Source organism: Leptidea sinapis, chromosome 31 (genome assembly GCF_905404315.1).
Source record: "Leptidea sinapis chromosome 31, ilLepSina1.1, whole genome shotgun sequence".
NCBI classification, from domain to species: domain Eukaryota; kingdom Metazoa; phylum Arthropoda; class Insecta; order Lepidoptera; family Pieridae; genus Leptidea; species Leptidea sinapis.
Window position 1 is genome coordinate 957,681 of NC_066295.1, and position 22,579 is coordinate 980,259.

The 22,579-nt window shown below is 34.4% G+C and overlaps 1 protein-coding gene and 1 non-coding gene across 2 annotated transcripts in view; both read right to left on the reverse strand.

The window, feature by feature from the left end:
• LOC126974219 (somatomedin-B and thrombospondin type-1 domain-containing protein-like) overlaps positions 1 to 22,579 on the reverse strand; it is a 55,484-nt gene that overhangs the window by 11,664 nt on the left and 21,241 nt on the right. Inside the window, exon 2 of the mRNA XM_050821675.1 lies at positions 14,164 to 14,468. Coding sequence (XP_050677632.1) covers positions 14,164 to 14,395 — 232 coding nt within the window. The 5' untranslated portion in view covers positions 14,396 to 14,468. The remainder of the gene's footprint in view (positions 1 to 14,163; positions 14,469 to 22,579) is intronic.
• Trnat-cgu (transfer RNA threonine (anticodon CGU)) lies at positions 14,560 to 14,631 on the reverse strand. Its single transcript has one exon. It is a non-coding gene; the product is annotated as a tRNA-Thr (tRNA).

The following is a 22,579-nucleotide window of genomic DNA, read 5'->3' on the forward strand; positions in this document are numbered from 1 at the left end:
TTTTATTGTAGCAGTTTCTCATCAAAACACGGATAAAACTATATTTTTAAAATTGAAACCTAGCTAGATCGATTTCTTATACTAAATTGCATTAAAATCATTGGAGCCGTTTCCATAATTCAGATTATATTTACAAGAATTGCTCGTTTAAAGATATAAGATAATGAAAAATAATGTACCTACACGTAGTAAAGTTTCGAAATTGTGAAATTATTCTTGTGGAAACTTTACAGCGCAGGCGAAGCGACAACAATGCTTGACTTGGCAAATTTTCCTTTGACAACTGACTCAAAGAATAATCGACTGACTACAAAATGCATTCCTATAATTTAGTCGGATTTACAAAGCAGTACTCAAGGATAAAGCAACAACGAGGATGAAGGTATAATCTAGAGTAGTTATGAATGATGAACTTGAAGAAACACCGACTCAATTATTCTTTTAGCCCATTCTCCGTCCGCCGAGATTCATTTATGTAAACTAAATCATAGTAAATATTATCTACATATTTTCTATTCAGTCTTGCATATATTTTAAACCCTTATTTTTCTGCAATAGCAATACACTGTAAATTACATATGCAACGTTACTAGATTAGACCACTTGGGCTGGATATTAGCTGTTATAGTTAAGGGTAAGTCAAATTTAACGTTACCTGTAACGCTGACCTTAACATTAGTTAGTAAGTAATTAAATTGAGTAAAATGATATTTTAAAATGTCAACTGAGTGAAGCATCTGAAAAGAAGTCTTAGAATAGTGCGTTTTTGTCAGTAGGAGATTAAGTAGTTTCTTATGAAAACTGGTTAACTTCAGTTCTGTGATATTGGTTGGTTGTTTGTTAAATATTCTCGGTGCCATTTCAAGAACACTATTGGACATAGAAGCTGTGTTGCCAGCATGTAAACGTAATCTATTCTTGCTTCTCTAATTATTATTCTGGATATCAGATGGTCTGACAAATGTATTATGGTTAGTTTTAATAATGCTATATCATAAATATATAGTGAAGTCAATGTAAGAATTTAAAGTTTATTAAAGAATGTTTTACAAGTATCCGCTATTTTAAGACTACACATTGACCTAATGCAGCTCTTTTGGGCTTTAAATATTATCTCTTTTTCCCATGAGCTTCCCCAGAAAATTATACCGGATGGTAAGTTGGATACAACGAATCCATGATATAATTTTATGACGTCATAAGTTATGTTTATTTGGTGCAACCTAGCCTTACTGTCTGAAAAGTATTATGGCCTTATAGGCCATACAGTTAATGAGTAATTAAAAATCAAATGCTACTTAAGTACCTCATTACAAAAGATATGCCCCTAATATGACCTGAGAAAAATGGGCCCTTATCTATAAATAAAATTGTATTGAAATTATGGAGTTAAGAAACCTGGGGGCGTTTGCTCCAGTACCAAGGTGTGGTGTCATTTAGATAGACTAGTATTAGTTAGTTACTACTTACTATACAAACGTTTATTACAACAACTATTTTGAATTTAGCAACACTTGTTTTGAATCTGGGAACCTACAATTACTTTGCCAAATAATAGATTTACTAGCTCGTCTTGAACGAGTACAATTATGTTGTAAGTAATTTATTTTGTAAGATATGAAGTAACCTACATACGGCGTTTAATAAAAAGTAAAAATGAGTCTGTTACCAGTAGCGTTTAGTCAATTTTAATTTATTTTTCAACATTATCGCCTTTTTACATTACATGAAATATATTTTTTCTAAATTTAAAATTCTTTTCTTTAAAATCGTCTGTAGAACAGTGACCACTGATGCATTTTGTTCATTCAAATAATTCTTCAAATTTGGATATACCTGTATACAAAAATAAGTGGATGTAAGGTCGGGTGCAGCTGTATCGATTTGCAGTCATTGCAACGGAGGGCCTGTTAGCCGGGACATTATCTTCATGGAACAAAACAGTTTTTGCTTTATTGAATCACCCTTTTTTACGAATTTCGTTTGCAGTTTTTTAAATTTGTTTTTTTTTTTATGAAAATACGGGACGAGACGACCAGGACGTTCAGATGATGGTAATTGATACGCCCTGCCCATTAAAAAGCAGTGCCGCTCCGGATTCTTGAAAAGCCCAAAAATTCTGAGCGGCACTACAATTGCGCTCGTCACCTTGGGACATAAGATGTTAAGTCTCATTTGCCCAGTAATTTCACTAGCTACTGCGCCCTTCAGACCGAAACACAGTAATTCTTACACATTACTGCTTCACGGCAGAAATAGGCGCCGTTGTGGTACCCATAATCAAGCCGGCATCCTGTGCAAAGGAGCCTCCCACTTGTTCTGAGTGAGAGTAAATAAAGAGCCAGCAACAGTAGCACCATGTTTGGGATATTCAATCATGACCACTTCTTTACTATCCCAGAAAATAGAAATCTTTCAGAATGTTCGACTCGCCTTTTTCTTAGAGATTTGAGATGATAGTTTCATCCAGGTCAAAGATTGTAATTTATACTTCTGGATCATCATGGTGAAGCCATGTTGCATCCATGGCTATAAATAACAGCTCCAAAGAAGCTCGAGAAATGTTCTGTCTCATTTGTTTTTGTGCATTGGTATGATTTCCGGGAACCCTGCTCAACGTAACCTTATTCATATTAAAAGCATACTTGACTTCTTCGGGTATAAGACACGACTAATAGCTGCAAAAACATTTATTTTAACAATTTCATCTTTCACTTCCATTGCTGGGTAACCCGAGCTAGGATTTTCTCTGGTAGATTTGGAACGTACTGTGTAGAATACTACTCCTATAATTCCACACTGATACTTTACAAGCACTTACTGTTCAGAACATGAATATAAATAAAATAAATTCACTTTAAATATTTATAAACATACTAGCCGATGCCCGTGACTTCGTCCGCGTAGATTAAGGGTTTTTAAAAATAATAAGTAAGTTTGAAATTGTAGATTATCTCATGTACTATTCTAGTTCTGGTTCCCGTTTTCGCTCAAGTTCCCAACATATTATAAGAATCTTATTTCAAGGAAGATTGCTATAGCAAACTAAATAATTTGAAAAGTTATAGCTCATTGACGTGAATTTCAGTTTTTCACAAATCCGTATACGATGGATTTATACGGCATAAAATGTAGCCTATGGCTTTTTCCAAGCTCTAGTCTATCGCTGTACCTAATTTCATTAAAATCGATTCAGTAGCTCCGGCGAAAAAGCGTAACAAACAAACTTACATTAACATTTATAATATTGATAGTAGGGATTAAAATTACTAGTATGCCGTGCGTGGAGGTTTTGTTACAAAATGAACTTGCTTTCTTGAAGTCTTCAGGAGCTGGATAACCGGTTGTGGCTCGAGTCATTCTCTCGTTCGATTCGTTGAATTAATTAATTCACAGAAGGCAACACAAACAGATACTTAATAACCGCACGCATTTTTTTTTAATTTCTTATAAATGAATCCCGTTATAAAAGCCTTCTTTAGGCGCGTTATGAAAAAATGATGAGAGTGAAATTTTAATTATGTGCGCGCATCACTGTAACACAAAATTAACAGGTTGAATATGGTTCCTAAAATTTTCTGACGTTTGCGTCATCCGTTATTTGTTTTTTGTGGTTTCTTCGTCCATTATTAGGACAGGCAAAGGGTTCAAGCACATACAGCCGTATTCATTAATTTTCAAAGCCATCTTTGCAAGATTTTTACGAATTTGTCATTTCTAAGAACGTAGCGCGATGAATAAATAATTTTAATGATTTTTGCTTCGTTAGGCCAAAGAAGTATAACTTCTTGCGTGCATACATAAGTATACACACACTTTTTTTTTATTCTAAAGAGTTTACATCTCATTCTCACTATTTATCACACGCCCACTTGTAAGTATGTCTGTTTTCAGAGAAGATGATTAAGATGACAGTAGTCTATTTTAGAGTACGGTAAAAACTAAAGTTGCAACTGTACTTCCTTTGGCAATTGTAGTTAATAATACCGCGCACAATGTACCTATACTATAAACAAAGACATGTAAAGAGATCTCTTAAAGTGTATTTGACTGTACAACAAAATAAGATGGAATCTGCAATACAAGGCTGAGTTGCATTCGATTGGCAAATAGAAACGTCCAAGCTTCGTCGGACAGACAAAGCCTCGCAAGCTTGAAACCAAATCAGCCAAACTTAATTTGGCAACAGTACTCTATCCAGAATTTAATATCCTTCAAACGGCTCTGAATTTAATAAATAATTGCATCTTGTATATGGTAAAAACCTTGCTCCCGCATGTTATATTGAGTACTATAACCATTTTACACAAATTTTTATTCAAAATACGATTTAAAATCACTTATTGAACGTCTAAAACTACCACCCATTCAAAAGAGACTGCCTCAGACCTGAGAAGAATGGGCGCAAGAAACTCAGCGGGCTTTTTTTTTTAATATAAAAATATGGATTACAATGTGATATCGTACAATAAACATTTATAGTTAAAGAGCCTGAGGGTGTTCGCTTTATTCCTAGTCCGTGGTGTCATTAAGAAAATCATTTATGCTATAGTAACCTCTCCCACACAAACGTTTTTTAGCAATTCTTTTTTTCTGGGATCATATTGTAGAAGCATATACATAGTCCAACAAAAGACGAGTAGTAGGCATAACAAGTTTATGTTTGTTCCTCGTGTTATGTCTGTATGTATTAAGGTATGAATGTCACAGTTACTAGAAAATTCCTCAATGTGCTTATGAACAGATAGGTGGCAATCATCACTTATCTATATCCATATTACCAGGAGGCCTTAAGCTGCATATCTTTCTGATCTCATAACATTACCGGAGGGGAAAGAATGTTATCCAAATTTTTTGAGTTTTCTTTAGTGTTAATTGCGCCAATATTTGTTTTTTAACAATTCGACACGTGTTTCGCCTCTACACGAGGCATCCCCAGGACATGTTGCCTCGCCAAAACACAGGCACGAGAATGTTATTTTGGTTTTAATTGCAATGGGGCCCCTATATTGAAGGATTGGCGAATAGGCTTAGTTCTGCAGCATATGCGGTTAAGAGAATTAGACGGTTAACTGACAGATACGGCGCGACTAGTATACTTTAGTTATTTTCATAGTATTATGTCCTATGGTATAGTTATGGGGCAGTGCGGCCGATATTAATACCATCTTTGTGCTGCAGAAGAGGGCTATTCGCGCGATTTATAACCTAGGTCCTAAAGAATCATTAAGAGAAAAATTTAAAGAAATAAACATTTTGACTGTTGCTTCTCAATACATTTTTGATAATTTTCTGTATGTTCATAAGCACATTGAGGAATTTTCTAGAAACTGTGACATTCATACTGTTAACACGAGAAACAAACATAAACTTGTTATGCCTACTACTCGTCTTTTGTTGGACTATGTATATGCTTCTACAATATGATCCCATAAAATGTACAAAACAAATGTGTTACGAAATTTAAAAGAATTGTTAAAAAACGTTTGTGTGGGAGAGGTTACTATAGCATAAATGATTTTCTTAATGACACCACGGACTAGGAATAAAGCGAACACCCTCAGGCTCTTTAACTATAAATGTTTATTGTACGATTGCACATTGTAATCCATATTTTTATATTAAAAAAAAGCCCGCTGAGTTTCTTGCGCCCATTCTTCTCAGGTCTGAGGCAGCCTCTTTTGAATGGGTGGTAGTTTTTGACGTTCAATAAGTGATTTTGAATCCTATTTTGAATAAAAATATTTGAATTTATGTAAAATGGTTATAGTACTCAATATAACATGCGGGAGCAAGGCTTTTACCATATACAAGATGCAATTATTTATTAAATTCAGAGACGTTTGAAGGATATTAAATTCTGGATAGAATGTTCTCCTGGTGTGTATGTACACACCAGGAGAACATAAATTTAGTAGCGGTGATAGTAATGTGTCATACTAGCAACATGTACCAGGATTTCATAATATGCAGTTTAGAGGTTCATGCACAATGCAGGTTTCACTTCCAACATATTGTGTACAAAATAAAATTGCGTAATTATTTTTCTTTATTTTTATAGGACACAAGATAACTTATTCAATGCTTCCATAACTTATGCGCTGGATATTTATTTACGGTTAGTAATCTTATGTCCACGATAGTATCCGCGTGAAAGTTAGATTTTACAATCTTTATCTTTTCTTGTATCCCCAAAGTGTGTCCGAAATTCCATGTCGATCGGGTAAGTAGTTTTGGTGTGAAAACATAACAAATTCATATCTGTTAGGTTTCACTAATTTATTGATGGAGTGGCTTGCGTTTTGCTTGAAACCGGGGGTTTCGGATTAATTGCTGATAGGAACATTGCATTTGTTGTGTGCGTGGACATTAATAAGTGTAAATATAAACTGGATCAGCGGTACAAATGAAATAAGTTCACCGTAGTTGAACGAGCGTTAGTTTTTTAAACATCAGGGAGCCAAATGGTGTAATACCAGGGGTCAAGATATGTATGAGTGCCTGTCTTTAAGCTGGAAATATGCTAACCTAAGTTTGAAAATTAAATAAAAATAGTTCTAAGTTAAATTCTCTTTTGTATGAAGCTAAACTGAAATGTCCCATATTCTACGTATTTCAAGTTGCTAGTTAATAGTCCAATTTCCTCATAATGATTAAGTGTGGCATTGTCTCCGAAACTTCAGAATAATGCACCACTACCCTAAGTTTATTATGTATTGTTGTCGAAACTACGCGTCGTCTCTGATAGTCTAGAGAATACTCACAACGAAGAAGTTTACTAGGGTTTGTTTATTAGGGTTCCTTGAAGTTTTTCATCGTGTTCTGCAAAGTTTTATAATTAATGCGAAAATTTAAAAGAATACATAAAGTTATACCGTTACGGCCTTACAAATAAAATTGGTATTAAATTATAACTAAGCATAAACCAAGAATATGCAAAATTATTTGTAAACATTTTGCTTACGATTGGTTTATTCGGACGTTATAACGTTTCCTGCGTTTATTTGCAACGCTACCTGTCATCCGGAAACTTCAGAATTATCATTGTATTGACAGTGTTGACAACGATATTGTAAACATTTTGCATATTCTTTGTTTATGCTTAGTTATGACTTTATACCAAGTTTATTTGTAAGGCCGTTAGAGTATAAAATATTATTTACTGCTAAAAAGGTTTGTGCATAAGAACGCACAACTAAAGTGCAAACTTTATCCAGGCCAGGCTTCCTCATGCACGATTAAGTGTCATTGCTTGTAGCGGCATCGTGGGGCGGATGTTCTCTAAAATATAATAGAAAAAGGTGATGGCTAGATGATCCTGTCATCGTTAACTGGTTCATGTTGTTCAATTTTAAAGTTATCTGTTATTGTTATAGCTCTCTTCAGCTGACTGACATCCACTGCTGGACAACGGCCTAATATCTCCACGACTTATGCACTATCCTCTTCCAACATATCGTGACGATCTTCACAAGAGCATCGGTCCGTCTTGTGTGGGGCCCACCAACACTGCTTCTTCCAGTACGTAGCCATGGTCGCCATTCGAGAACTTTTCTTCACCAACAGTTATTAGTCTATCGAACTCTGTGTCCTGCCCAAAGCTACTTCAGTTTTGCAATCATCTGTGCTATCTGGTTATGTCTTTGTTATGTCGGTTACTTCACTTACATGAGAACAATATTTACAAATAACTAGTTAACCCGACAGACGTTGTTCTGTATATAATAAATAAAATACAATTTTTTATGAACTTGTCAATAATATTTCATAACATCAAGAATTATTTCGTAAAATATGCTCCCTGTTCTTGTAATGAAATTATTTTACAGCAGAACTGTCAAACCGTGCGTCAATAAATTCTCTCATAGAAAATATGTCCATACATAACAAATATCGGACGACGGGGGACACATCAAAGGAAAAACAAAATTGTTGTTTTTATTTAATTCCGAACACTTTCATATTTATTCACCTTTTAAACCTTCCCTGGACTTCCACAAATAATTCAAGACCAAAATTAGCCAAATCGGTCCAGCCGTTCTCGAGTTTTAGCGAGACTAACGAACAGCAATTCATTTTTATATATATAGATAGATAGATAGATAATCTATGAATGTCTATGTCAGGTGGTTCTCCTACAAATCTCCTCATTTCATATTATTAAAGTAATAAAGAGTGCTAGCATAATTCCTTTATTTATTTTCGGTGTATGTGGATTGATGCATCCACTGTATCTACTCAATAACTATTGACGTATTTTTATTTATCAACTAGCTGACCCGACAGACGTTGTTCTGTATATTATAATAAATAAAATAATGTTTTATATGAATTTGTGAATAATATATCATAACATCAAAAATTGCTTCGTAAAATATGCACCCTGCTGTCGTAATGAAATTGTTTCACAGCAGAACTGTCAAATCGTGCGTCAATAAATTCTCTCATAGAAATTATGTATGGACACATCAAAGGAAAAACAAATTTGTTGTTTTTATTTAATTTAGCAGCATTTTCCTATTAGTTCACCTTTTAAACCTTCTCTGGACTTCCACAAATAATTCAAGACCAAAATTTGCCAAATCGGTCCAGCCGTTCTCGAGTTTTAGCGAGACTAACGAACAGCAATTAATTTTTATATATCTAGATTCCATTCAATTTTAATGTTTTTGTTGCATCATCGTTTTACGATGAAGTTGTAAATGTAGATTCTATTGAAATCATCTTATTAGTTTTGGAGTGCTTTTTAAACATAATATCATTCAAATATTCGTGTCCTAAGTAATCATAGCTTTAAAGCTTGGGTTCGGCCTCAGGCTAAAAGTGTCGAGAGCTAATAAAATGCAGGCAGTCCATGATAAAACACAGCGGAGTATGAAATGAGATGCCAGCAAAAATAAATGATCAAAGTATGATTTATTAAACGAAATACCAAGAAATGATTTGTTATAACAGACTGACGGGCTGTGTTGTATTTCTTTTATTAAAATCTCGCTGGAAACGACTCACTGACTACACTGTCTTGTGTAAGGGCTAGCGTCCACTACACAAACTTCGCTCGCTATTTTATTATATTTGTTTTCACTTGAGTGTTTGCTCAGTGCACTGGTTTGACTATTCATTACAATATATTTAATAATAACATAAGAATGATATTTAATTAATACGGGTAATCAAGTATTTACTTTAATTATGTTCACAATTATATACTTAGTCAAGATTATAATATATATCTATAAATTATATATAAATTATTGATCTTTAAGCGCCAATGCGGCCATAGTGCAACGGTGGCGCGGGCACCTATTTTTGGCGCTGAATAAGATTATAAATACAGACGAGAGAGTACCGAAATTCGGTACCTTTTCTTTGGAATTTCCTCCTCCGTAAAGAATTAAAAATTCCTTTAATATTAATCATTTTTGAGTTATAAAGGAAAACCTAAATGCCATCTCTGTTTCATTTTTTTATTTGTTAATAACATTTACAATTCTTTATGTGCTAATACATACATATAGACGTCTGAATGAAGAATTAATACGTTTTTGAACTTGTTGACTAGCCTAGCTTAAGTGTTTATAATCAGGGAATTGTGATGTCAAAGATGCAACTCGCTCTAGTTGTCCTGTTACGGATAAAATGGATCGAAAGAGAATAAAATTATATATAACCATTGCTTTATTATACTTTTTAAAAAGTTTAAGGCACTACTCTATACGCATTTGTTTCTGGTCATCTGGTAAATCGTACGGTATTCAGGTATGCACGTAAAGTGTTTCGCACTTCACACCAATATTTAGTACATAACGACTTTGCTGAGATGTTATTTTTTTATCAGTTTCAATCAATTTTGGTACATTAATTTTATTTAACTTTAGTAGCAACATGTCAGATTCTAGAGAAGATCACCAGGTCACCTACCGTTATACTGAAAAGTAATAGCATAGCAAATGCGATGTGCACTAAGGTTTAACTTTTAATTTTCCTTCCTACTACGGAGTTACGGAATAAATAAAAGTGGTTAAGTTGTCTTTACTTAAAAATTGACATCTTCGTTCAATGCAATATGGCGTTGTATGCTTTAATAACTTCAGCTTTTCTGATAGGTCTTCAGTTTGTGACTAGCAATTTATTTTCGGGCTTTTTCGTCGAAATGAACGTAATCTTTAAGGGCTTGGTAAAAACAATAATTTATTATAATTAAATTATGATTATTATCTTTGAAAATCAATATCAATTATGGAAATAAACGAAATCTTTTTATTTATTTAAAAAAAAATATGTAATTATTTAGTTATTATCTCTTTGCATCTTAACCAGTGGGAGGCTCCTTTGCACAGGATGCCGGCTAGATTATGCGTACCGCAACGGCGCCTATTTCTGCCGTAAAGCAGTAATGTGTAAGCATTACTGTGTTTCGGTCTGAAGGGCGCAGTAGCTAGTGAAATTACTGGGCAAATGAGACATAACAAGAGATCATCTTATATCTCTAGGTGAAGAGCGCAGTTCTAGTGCCGCTGAGAAGTATTGGGGTTTTTCAAGAATCCTGAGCGGCACTGCATTGTAATGGGCAGGGCGTATCAATTACCATCAGCTGAACGTCTTGCTCATCTCGTCCCTTATTTTCATTAAAAAAAAACAATCCATGTTCGGAGAACCTATCAGTGTTCAGTTTCAGCATTATATATATATTCAGTTCTGTATTCAATAACATCAGATATGAATAATAACAACAATGAAATTAGAAAAGCGTACGCGCTTTTTTGAAGGTACCCATATCGTATCGTCTTGGAAACACTGCACAAGGAATCTCCTTCCGCAGATTAGTTGTACGTGGAAGGAAGTGCCTTGAAATCCGGATTGTGGTGGAACACCATATAACGAGATGGTGGGGATGATATCCTAATTAGTGGCGTGTTGTGCGAAGGTGGAATTTATTGCATAATTTTTTATTTTCATAAAATAAGTAATAACTCTATAATCATTTTATTTCTTAAGTTTTCTAATATATTTTAGCTTAACAAAACCTTCTTAGTGGGATTATCTGAGTTTGTTTGTTTTAATAATTTTGATGATGAGGAATATTTAAGCTTTTTAAATAACTAGAAATATCTCCCAATGTTCATTATTCTATAATTTCATTGGTTATTTTAAATAACGTTCCGAAATCGGCAGTGCCCCAGGGCACTAGTTTTTTCAGATACACCGAAAACCGAAGCACGGCACAATAATCCCTCACCAAAATCTGACCCTTATTTTGTATATAAGACGGTTTATTTTAGATGGTCTTGTAGCTTGTTTCAATAGCTTTCAGATAAATTCATTCAAATCATCCTAATTATGAGCAATATATTGCGCCGATCTGAGGCATACCGCGCGATCTGAGTTTCCCGGCACGGAAAGAATATGAAGGGAACCCAGTGGTAGGTACTCTAATACTATAACACAGGTGTCCGTGCGCCCCGCCCGCCAGCTGTCAATAATAAAACAAGATGGCGTATTCCAAAATGGCTGCGATCGAAATTAAACAATATTACAATTTTTATATCAAAAATATTCCACAAGTACATAGTATTATATTTATCTCGTATTCCAACGTACACTTTGTTTAGAATTTATACAAATTTAAACCTCATTTTCCGTACATTAAATATTCCGTTTCCGTACTTACATTAATTATGTTAACTTTTGTATTCCTTTGTTTGTATACTTTTCTACAAGAAAATTCTGCTGTTTATCGTGGCAGATATTTTGCAGCATCATTTTAAATTTCTTTAAAAGAAAAAGTCATTTATGTAGTAAATTTAAACAATATATTGAATAAATTTTGTATTAGCAGTCTACTGTGAAAAATAGAATCATCTATATACTTATTGCTATGAAAATAACTGAATCAAAACTAGAAACAGTAAATAAAGCCAATATAAATAAATTTAATTATTTTAACTCTTAAAAAAGAAAATGAACTAATAAGAGAATCTAAATGTACAATTGTAATATCTAGAATATAATAATATGGTTATGGTATAAGAAGAGGTACTAGCAAATTCACACAGGTTTGTAAGATTCACTAAGTGGGTTAGTTTTGGTTTTTATTTTGAAGTTTTTTTAATGATTATCAAATCATATTAAATAAAATAAATAAATAACATAAATGACATTTTGAAGTGACTCTTTTTTAGAATCATTGTGATTTGGAACTCGATGAAACGAAAAAGAGAGACGATAGACACAAACAGGTGAATGTTTAGTTCAGCCGTCGAGAGAATGAGATAAAAACAGGAAGTATTAAATAGTGTTTTGGTACCAGGCGGTCATAGTTGAAGAAGATATTGTCTTATGTATGACACGAGTATACCTTAATATATTCTGACGTCATGCGATCGACGTATTACTACATAGACACCAGCAGAATATAAATATGGTAGCGGTGATAGTAATGTCTTTCACAGTGGTTGAAATCAAGTCTCATCACAGCAATATGTACCAGAGGGCCTACCATCAACTTTTAATAAGCGATGCGATTCCGATGCCTAAACTGAATCACTAAAATTCGTACCATGAAGTGCCTTTTACTAAATGTCGTTTGCATCGGATATGAAGAATGAAGGAAATAAATATGTCTGCGGTCCGCGGTGTGAGAAAGAAATGACACTCTATAGTCGTTGCATAGGTTTGTCTCTCTTACTCGAACCATATTCGTTGCGTTTCGAAACCTAAAATGATATGATTTTAGCGGTTTTTTTGCGTAGAAAATACTAAAAATACATTTCAAAATTGCGCTGTATAGCGTCAAATTATAAACCATTAAGCCCTTTTTTGTATCCACTTATTAAATAGTAGTAATATAAATAAAAATAGTTCTTTGAATTACAAATTAAATGTTTGCTTAGGTGTTTTCGTAAAAATAACGAGCTAAGAACGCACCTCAATTGATGTTTGATTTGACAGGACCACAGAGTACTTTTTTTTAATTCGTTCTTACGAATAGGCTATAGCCCGGGCCCTTACTGCCTCGTCTTTAGTATTTTCATTTTTGGTATTTATTTTCAGTATTTTATTTTACATAAAAATTTCAATAAAGCATTCTCATCTCATCTTTCATCAATAAAATTTTCCTTTTCTGTATGTTTTCGCTACTCTAAGGAAGTAGCAACTTTTTTCGAATCGCTCACTTTGACACATAAGCTATCCAGTTTTGGTTGAAATATTACCTCATGGTACGAATTAATGAACGAACTAAATCAGTTTGCGTTACAATTGATGTCATTTTTGACATTCAATTGACAACATTGCGATTTAATCAGTTGGTTTGACGTCAACCTAAAATGGATAGCTCTAATCACGTCGTGGTACAAAATAGCAAAGCAGTTCATTTTAGGTTGTCAACTGAATCGCAATAAGAGTTCATGGTAGGCCCGCAGGACTTCATATGGAGTTTGAAATGTAAATTTTGCATCGGATACAGCGATTCCTTGATTGAGTTTTTCGACGCCAAATTAAAATGTGCAGCAGTCGAAACAACAAGATCAAAAACAGTAATTGACACAATATTCCAAAGATATATGAACCATATTAAGACCAAAGTATTTATTCCATCCTTTAGTTATAAGCATCTTGTATCATTTATCGTAAATGTAAGCTCTGAGTCTGAATAAATCTATGTAATATATACGAATAAAATGTAAAATAATTATCAAACCTTGTATCACTATGATCATTACTAAAACCTACAATCATTCTCTTCCCGAAAATTCCCGTCTCATAATGCGAAAGCGAATCCTGAGAACGACGTTTGAAATTACATTTAAATATCAGGAAGACTCAAAATAGAACTCATTTGAAAATTCTTCAGGTGCACTGAACGCTTAATTTAATCAGAGCAGAATTAAGCAGAGTAATTTATATACAATTATAAATATATATATATATGTGGAAGCGGTGATAGTAATGTCTTTCATAGCGGTTGAAATCATGTGTCGTCCTAGCAACATGTACCAGGACTTCATAATAATGTGCAGTTTAGAGGTTTAGTGTAAATTTAACAATGTAATTATTTAATTATTATGTAACAATGGTATAAAAATGTAAACTCTTCAAATTGTGTCCAAAAATCCATGTTGCGGGCGCCCGCTCCTAGATAATGCTATTTTTGACTCTTACCTCCACATGTTTCTCGAAAGTCTGGACAACAATCTCCAAGCTTCAAACACGCATGGTCGCAGTAGCACGGCTTGTCCGTTAAGTCTTCAATGATTGCGTTCTGATGAGCCTTCTGTACCACACACGCACTGTCACGCCCCGGACAACATAGGTTGGCATCTCTACAGTAATTCGCGCCACAACTGCTTGTCAAAAAAGCCGCCCAAACAAGCCACAAATTAAAACGCAACATATTTTCTATAATTATTTTGTAAGTTTTTTAAATTTTATTTGTTTTTTGCTTTTAGATTATTTAAAACGGATATCTGCAACAAAAAGAATACATAAATTAATGATATTTAATAAAATATATATATTTTGTGAAATATGATAAAAATGACGTGATATAAAAATGTATGCCTCCTGTGAGATTTGAACTCACGACCCCTGGTTTACGAGACCAGTGCTCTGCCACTGAGCTAAAGAGGCCGATGTTGAGGCTTTTAAAATTACTCAAGGCTATATATTTATACGAGACGCGAAAACTTTAGATCCTTTTTTAATGACACCGAGCATAGGGTACTGTGGTTTTGTGATAGCATAATGAAAGCTTACACGAAGAAGAAGTGCAGAAAACTAAATTAAACTTTAACTGTACCGTGTGTTATAAAATTAATAAATTATTCCAGCTTTATTTACGTTGTTTTTATCAAACAAAAGACAGGATGTCTGATTACAAATTTCAATATAAAACATTGAGAAGTCATTAATTGGTTATTATTGTTTGGCTATTATATTATGGAGGAATAAACCGTACTCATATGACGTACTTACCTAATATCTATTTTTTTTTATGAAAATAAGGGATGACGCGCAGGACGTTCAGCTGATGGTAATTGAAACGCTCTGCCCATTACAATGCTGCTCTGGATTCTTGAAAAACCCCAAAAATTCAGAGCGGCACTACAACTGCGCTCGTCACCTTGAAACGTAAGATGTCAACTCTCATTTGCCCAGTAATTTCACTAGCTACGGCACCCTTCAGACCGAAACACAGTTATACTTTAAGCCATTCTCACTTTAAAGTGGGAGGCTCCTTTGCACAGGATGCTGGCTAGATTATGGGTACCACAACGGCACCTATTTCTGCCGTGAAGCAGTAATGTGTAAGCATTACTGTGTTTCGGACTGAAGGGCGCCGTACCAAGTGAAATTACTGGGCAAATGAAACTTAATATCTAACGTCTCAAGATGACGAGTGCAATTGTACTGCCGCTCAGAATTTTTGGGTTTTTCAAGAATCCTGAGCGGCACTACATTGTAATGGGCAGGGCAATTACCATTAGCTGAGCGTCCTGCTCGTCTCGTCCCTTATTTTCATTAAAAAAAAGAAATTACTGGGAAAATGAGACTTAACATCTTATGTCTCAAGGTAACGAGCGCAGTTGTAGTGCCGCTCAGAATGTTTAGGTTTTTCAAGAATCCTGAGCGGCACGTATAGTAAAAAATGTTATTTTGGTGTATGTACCGTATATATATTCATATACATGTAGTAAAAAATAGTTATTTCAATATTACAAACAGACACTCCAATTTTATTTATATGTGTAGATTTATGCGCTTTATATATCTAAAGTTTATATTTAAGCGAAGAGTAAGCAGAAAACACGCAAACATGATGTTTTTATACAAGTTTTGTGGTGAACATTTCGAGCTATGAACACTATTTAATCCTGTTACACATATCCTTAAGTCTTATTTGTAGGTTGCTAATGCTTGCTGTTGGTTATAGTTAACACTGCCGAGCCTTTTTGAACTACCACTTATCTTTGAAGTTAAACAAGTTTTTTGGCATGGCGTCACGCATTTTTTTGGTACTTCTCTCAGAAAAGTTATTCTTATAGCTTGTACTTTTTTTTTGTAGGTTCATTTATTCAGATTCCTAGTGAATAACGAGGATTCTAAGCATATAAACTGTTTTCCACGCAAGAATTTTGAAAATATTGGCTTTGTTACTTAGATGGCGGGCCGGCAGCCGTGAACTCATATCGCTCAAGGTCGCTGGCATTTAGTGTCGCCTTAAATTGCCTTTTAGGCCAGTTTCTCAGATGCTCTAGTATGTTGTGCCACCCAGATTATGCTTGAGTGTTTCATAGGGGTGTTTGATTCCGACATAAGCGATTTTCAAAACGTAAATTTCTCGTTTGGCCTTCGGATCTCATTTTGTAAGTGTGGGGAGTTGTCTTTTACGAAGACAACCACTTCCAGACGTGTCTAAATTATTATTATTCTCTCTCTCTCTTATTATCTCGTGCCAAAATCTGGCACGAGACTGATGATGATGTCTCTTGCCAGACTTTGGCGACTCAACATGTCCTTAGGATGCCTCGTGTAGAGGTGAAACAAGTGTCGAATTGTTGAAAGACAAATATTGGCGGAATTAACACTTAAGAAAACTCAAATCATTTGGATAATAATTATGTATTTCCGCAAAGTAACGCCTACTTCAACAAATTTACTAAATTTTTTGAAAAGCTGAGCGTTGGAGCGGTTTCCAAGATTCAGATTAAATAATTATGAATTGCTCGTTTAAAGATATAAGATATACAATACCTAATTAACCTTAAATTATTATGTGAAAGCATTATAATAAAAAGCATAAAAGGCATTTATTTTCTCAAAATTGATTCCTTTAGAATTCTTTTTGATGTCATTTCTAATAACTACTAGATGCTACTACCGCTTCGGAAACAAATGGCGCTCTGAGAGAGAAGAAGTGGCGCAAGAAACTCTCCCAGTATTCTTTTTTTGCGCTCTTTTCAATAAAAATATACAACAGTACAGTCATTTCTATCGCTATAAAATAATCACAATCTAGTCCCAGGCTGTCCGATCATTTAGATATTCAGCAGTGGAGTAATGGGATTTACGACAGAGCCATTTTTTTTATAAAACATTTAAATTTATTTATAGATAATGCATGAACAGTGGCAGGGACTTTATTATAGAAGTGTATACATTTACCCTTAAAGCTATTATTTATTATTTATTTATTATTTCTAGTGTTATAATAATTGAAATCACTATTAAGAGCAAAAAGGTGACGATTATTGTGAACGTATTACGACGTTACGACGAACGTGTTACGTTTTCATAAATGTACTAACAATGAACAGTCATAATATTTATTTCTTTAAATTTTTCTTTGAGAGACTGTCTAACCAAGCTGATATATAGCACGAATAGCTCTGTTTTGCAGCGCAAACACTATATTATCAATTTCAGCAGTATGACCCCATAGTAAAATACCGTACGTCATGATGCTGTGAAAACCCCACTGAAGCGTCTTATCTAACGTGTTGCCCAAGAAGACCGTAGTGTCCATAAGTTCCAATCTCTGGTCATTTATAAGTACGTTGGTTTGTACCTCCGCTGTGTTTGGTCTAATGAACCGTAAACACTTTGTTTTTTTACTGTTTAAGTACAGATTAATCGTCTCAAACCAACGTACTATATTTGAGAGTGCATTGTTTACATCGTCATTAATATCTGCACGTCGCTTCCCTTTAAAAATAAGTGAAGTATCATCAGCGATCAATAATCTCATGGCTATCATCTCCCACAAACGGTAGATCGTTAATATATATAAGAAACAAGAAAGGACCGAGAATAGAACCCTGTGAAACACCTATTCCCACAGGTTTACCCGAAGAACGTTTGCCATTTACATCGACTATCTCAACTTTTTCGCTTAAATATGATTTTTACAGATTTAGTGCTCCATTTTTCACTCCATAATGCTTTTATTTTAGGAATAAAGTTTCATGGTGGACGCAGTCAGATGCGTTGGACAAATCACAAAAAATGGCCAATGAATCCTGTGACTCTTCCCAGGCGTCAAAGATGTGCTCAATGAGTGTAGTACCCGCATTAATTGTTGATAAGCCCCTAGTAAAACCAAATTGATTTTTGTTCATTAATTTACAAAATTGCATTTGTAGCTGTTGAAACAAAAGTTTTTCAAAAATTTTACTAAGAACAGGCAGCACTGAAATAGGTCTGAAATTAGCAGGGTCAAAAGAACTGCCCGATTTAAACAAAAGTATAACTTTGCTGTATTTCATGAGGTCAGGGAACACACCCTCATCTATACATATATAATAATACACATAAACCGTTGAAATTCACTGGCGTCATAAATTTAAATTTCAAAATAGTTACTTAGGAAAAAATGTGGGTTTTACACAATAAAAGGAACTAATCCTCCGCCGAGGATATTTGTGAGTCAAATAAAGACTTATTGTCTCGTGATCTGGATTATAATACCGATGTCACTTTATTCTGTGTTAAGACGATGTTTTTGTACACCTTACATTTATTTTACATTTCCAAAGATATATAAAAGTAAAGCTCGCGGCAAAATAATATGTGCGTTTCGGAAAAAAAAGTTAAGTTAAGATGTTTCTAACGCTCAATCAATTGTTTGAGTTTTCTACATATTATTTTATTTAGAAATGTAAAGGTTTTAGATTATTTATTTTTTATGGCAAAGAAGTAAAATTTTACACACACCAGTGCGAGGATGCCGACTATATTATGGGTACTACAGCGGCGAGTATTTGTGTCGTGAAGCAGTAATGTGTAAGCGTGTTTAATTATTGTGTTTCGGTCTGAAGGGCGTCGTAGCTAGTGAAATTACTGGGCAAATGAGACTTTACATTTTATGTCTCAAGGTGACGAGCGCAGTTGTAATGCCGGAAGTTTTGGATTTTTCAAGTATCCTGAGCGGCACTGAATCAAAGCCCTTTAAAGCCATTAAAGCTCCTCTAGTCTCTTATTGTTATAAAAAAAACTAACACACTTTTTCTTATCTACGAAGTAATATAATATAATATTTTTGTGTTGTCTATATTTGTTGTTGTTTGTCTATATTTTCGAGGATGTGTTGAACTAGCAAACATTTAAAAATATGATGACTTTATAATTACTTTAAAATTTGCCCAATAATAAAATATGAGCTTTGTACAAAGAGCTAAGTTACCAACAACATTTAATAACGAAAATGGAAGATAGAAACAAAAGCAGTCGAGTTATATTGAAGTTCGACTTATTTCGAAATCTTCTTACTTCAACTCTTTGATTTATGAATTAGAATTGTATGATATTTATGATACCTACCCCTTTGTTTCTTTGTACTTTACATTTACTTAAAATGATATTCATAAATGAAAAGACACTTGGAATAAGTGGCGACTTTCAATACACAAGTAATATTATAAGTTACTAGATTTTACCCGCGACTTCGTGCGCGCAATTTGGGCAGCAATTTTTATTTTTGAATATACTCACTTATACGCAAATAATATACAACAAACTATAGAATTTTTTTCCCCTCTTTTTCATCCCCACACAGGTCCAAATTTTAAAAACGCTAGAACAAATATTTATTTATATCTTAAGTAGTGCCCAATTACAAATTTTAATGGTGTTATCTTCGAAAATGACGAACTTTTATACAAATTTCCACCCCCCTATATTCCTACCCTCCACCCCGCCAAGCCGTTTATTTGCGATAAAAGGTAGCCTATGCCCTTTCCAAAGCTCTTGCATCGTATCACTGTACTAAATTTCATGAAAATCGGTTCAGTGTTTTAGGCGTGAAAGCGTAACAAACAAACTTACATTCACATTTATAATATTAGTAGGGATGTATTTGGGCCCCTCTATCATTATTTTCAAGGAATAAGTATTTGTGTTTCGTTTGAGGGGGGCCTAGGGGGGCATAAAATATTAGAAGGTGACGACTGCTATCACTGTTCCGCTCAGATATTTTGAGTTTTCCAAAATCGCGAGTACTTAGCACTGCATGAAAAAGGACACCGGACACATTAACAGGTTTCGCTTATTTCACCATATGTTATTATGATACATAAATAACTTTATTGAATACAGACAGTTAAATGAAATATAATGATGAGTAAATAACCAAAGTCACCGACACAACCCAAATGATTGCGTAACTGAAGGGCACATAGTTCGATGCACAGATGGTCGGTGGGGCAGAAAAGTCCTCGAATAGCGACCACGTACTGGAAGACGCAGTGTTGGTAGGTCACCCATAAGATGGATCGACCGTCATGGAGATTTTCGGGGGAGGCCTTTGTCCATCAGTGGATGTCTTCCGGCTGATGAGGATGATGATGATGAGTAATGACCACTATACTCCACCACAAAATAAAAATTAAGATCAGAGACCGAGTTTGGGATCAATATTACAATCCAAGTTGACCGCCGCGTGCTGCTTATAATATCACATGGATGGATCAGTATGGATTTCATTTCAAAGCTTTTGGGGTTTGAGGCTCAAATTAGTAATTTGAGATTTTTTTAATTTTGGGTGTGTAATATATATTATGTATATACATATAACTATGTTGTAGAGTCTCGTACGTTCGAGGGTGTCCGCCGGTAAATGTACATCTTATTAGGGGCCAAACATTCCAGAAAGGTTTTGATATTTTTGTTTTAGATTATTGAATTATTTTATTAATAAATCAAATGATATAATACGACATGGGTACCCTCAAAACACCGCGTAAACCTTCCTTAAAGGCCGGCAACGCTCCTGTGATTCCTCTGGTGTTGCAACAGAATGTGGGTGGCGGTGATCACTTAACACCAGGTGAACCGTAAGCTAGTTTGTCCTCCTTTTCCATAAAAAATGACACCTTATTTATAATAACTCTTTTTGTGGGGCATTGTATATATATGATTTTACAACAAGATCCCAGAAAATGTTCAAAACAAATGTATTACGAAATTCAAAAGAATTGTAAAAAAACGTTTGTGTGGTAAAGGTTACTATAACATAAATGGCTTTCATAATGATACCATAGACTGGGAATGAAGCGATCGCACTCAGGCTATTAAATAATTAGTTTCATTGTACAATATTATATTGTAAACATATTTTTTTAATGGAAAAAAAGCCCGCTGAATTTGTTAATAACTAAGACTAACTAACTCGACTTAGCTGAGTAGTAGGCATTATAGACCGAAGTATCGGCGGTAGATTCAATAAGAAAAATATTTTTTTGACATCCATAAGTGTCATTTCCGTGACCTACATGAATAAAGTGATTTTGATTTGATTTGATTTATAAGATTATGTCTGTTCCTGATGTTAACATAATGGTTATGACAGTTTCAATCTCGGGACACCCCTATCTTAGTATTATTATTGAGTTACAAACCACGAGGTCATCAAGGTACCACAATGCCGTTCCAAATTTAAAATATTACCGAATCGACTGAATAACATATAAAGCATATTTGAACTTTTCCCTCAACTTCAACACAGCCCGAAGCCAAGTTGATCACGTATTAATCTCCTCGTAAGGAGAACATGTGAACACTGCCAATTTGCATATTAATTAACGTGCAACTTGTTTGAGAGCCGGGAACAGCACCGAAAGTTATGAGAGGTCTGATTTTAGATTAAGCAATACCGCAACTGCCTAACTTCGTTTGATGAATGATGAATTTCAACTGTTAGAGCGCTTTCTCACTACGTCCGATCCGAATCCGATTCGCATCCGTGAAGAACGGTGAGGTGTAGTCGTAGAACTATTTCTAACGGTTGACGACAAGAAATCTGATGATTGAAGACGGATCTAGTGCGTAAAATACCATAGAAATAAAATTTATTGAAGTAGGCGTTACTTTGCGGAAATCCATAATTATACAAATGATTTGAGTTTTCTTTAGTGTTAATTCCGCCAATATTTGTCTTTCAACAATTCGACACGTGTTTTGTATCTAAACGAGGCATCCTCAGGACGTGTTGTCTCGCCGAAATCTGGCACGAGACTTTAGTCTCTATTGGCGGAATTAACACTAAAGAAAACTCAAATCATTTTTGTATCATAGAAATAGTTCTACGACTACTTGAACTTACTTGACCGGACCGTGTTTTGACGGATACGGATCGGATTCGGATCGGACGTAGTGCGAAAGCGCTTTTATAGTGGGACGTACAAATTACTTTTGCTCTGAAGAGTTTAGGTTGCGTATAGTTTTTATTTGGAAACGTTTATGGAGATTCATTAAAGCAAGGATTCTAGATTTTGTAGCGTAAACCGGTAACTAAGGTTTAATATATATAAATAAACGAATTGCTGTTCGTTAGATTTGCTAAAACTCGAGAATTATTTGTGGAAGTCCACAGAAGGTTTAAAAGGTGAATAAATAGAAAAATACTGCAAAATTTAATAAAAACAACAAATTTGTTTTTCCTTTGATGTGTCCATACATAATTTCACTTTGAAGCACGGTTTGACAGTTCTGCTGTGAAACAATTTCATTACGACAGCAGGGTGCATATTTTACGAAGTAATATTTGATGATATGATATATTATTGACAAATTCATATAAAAA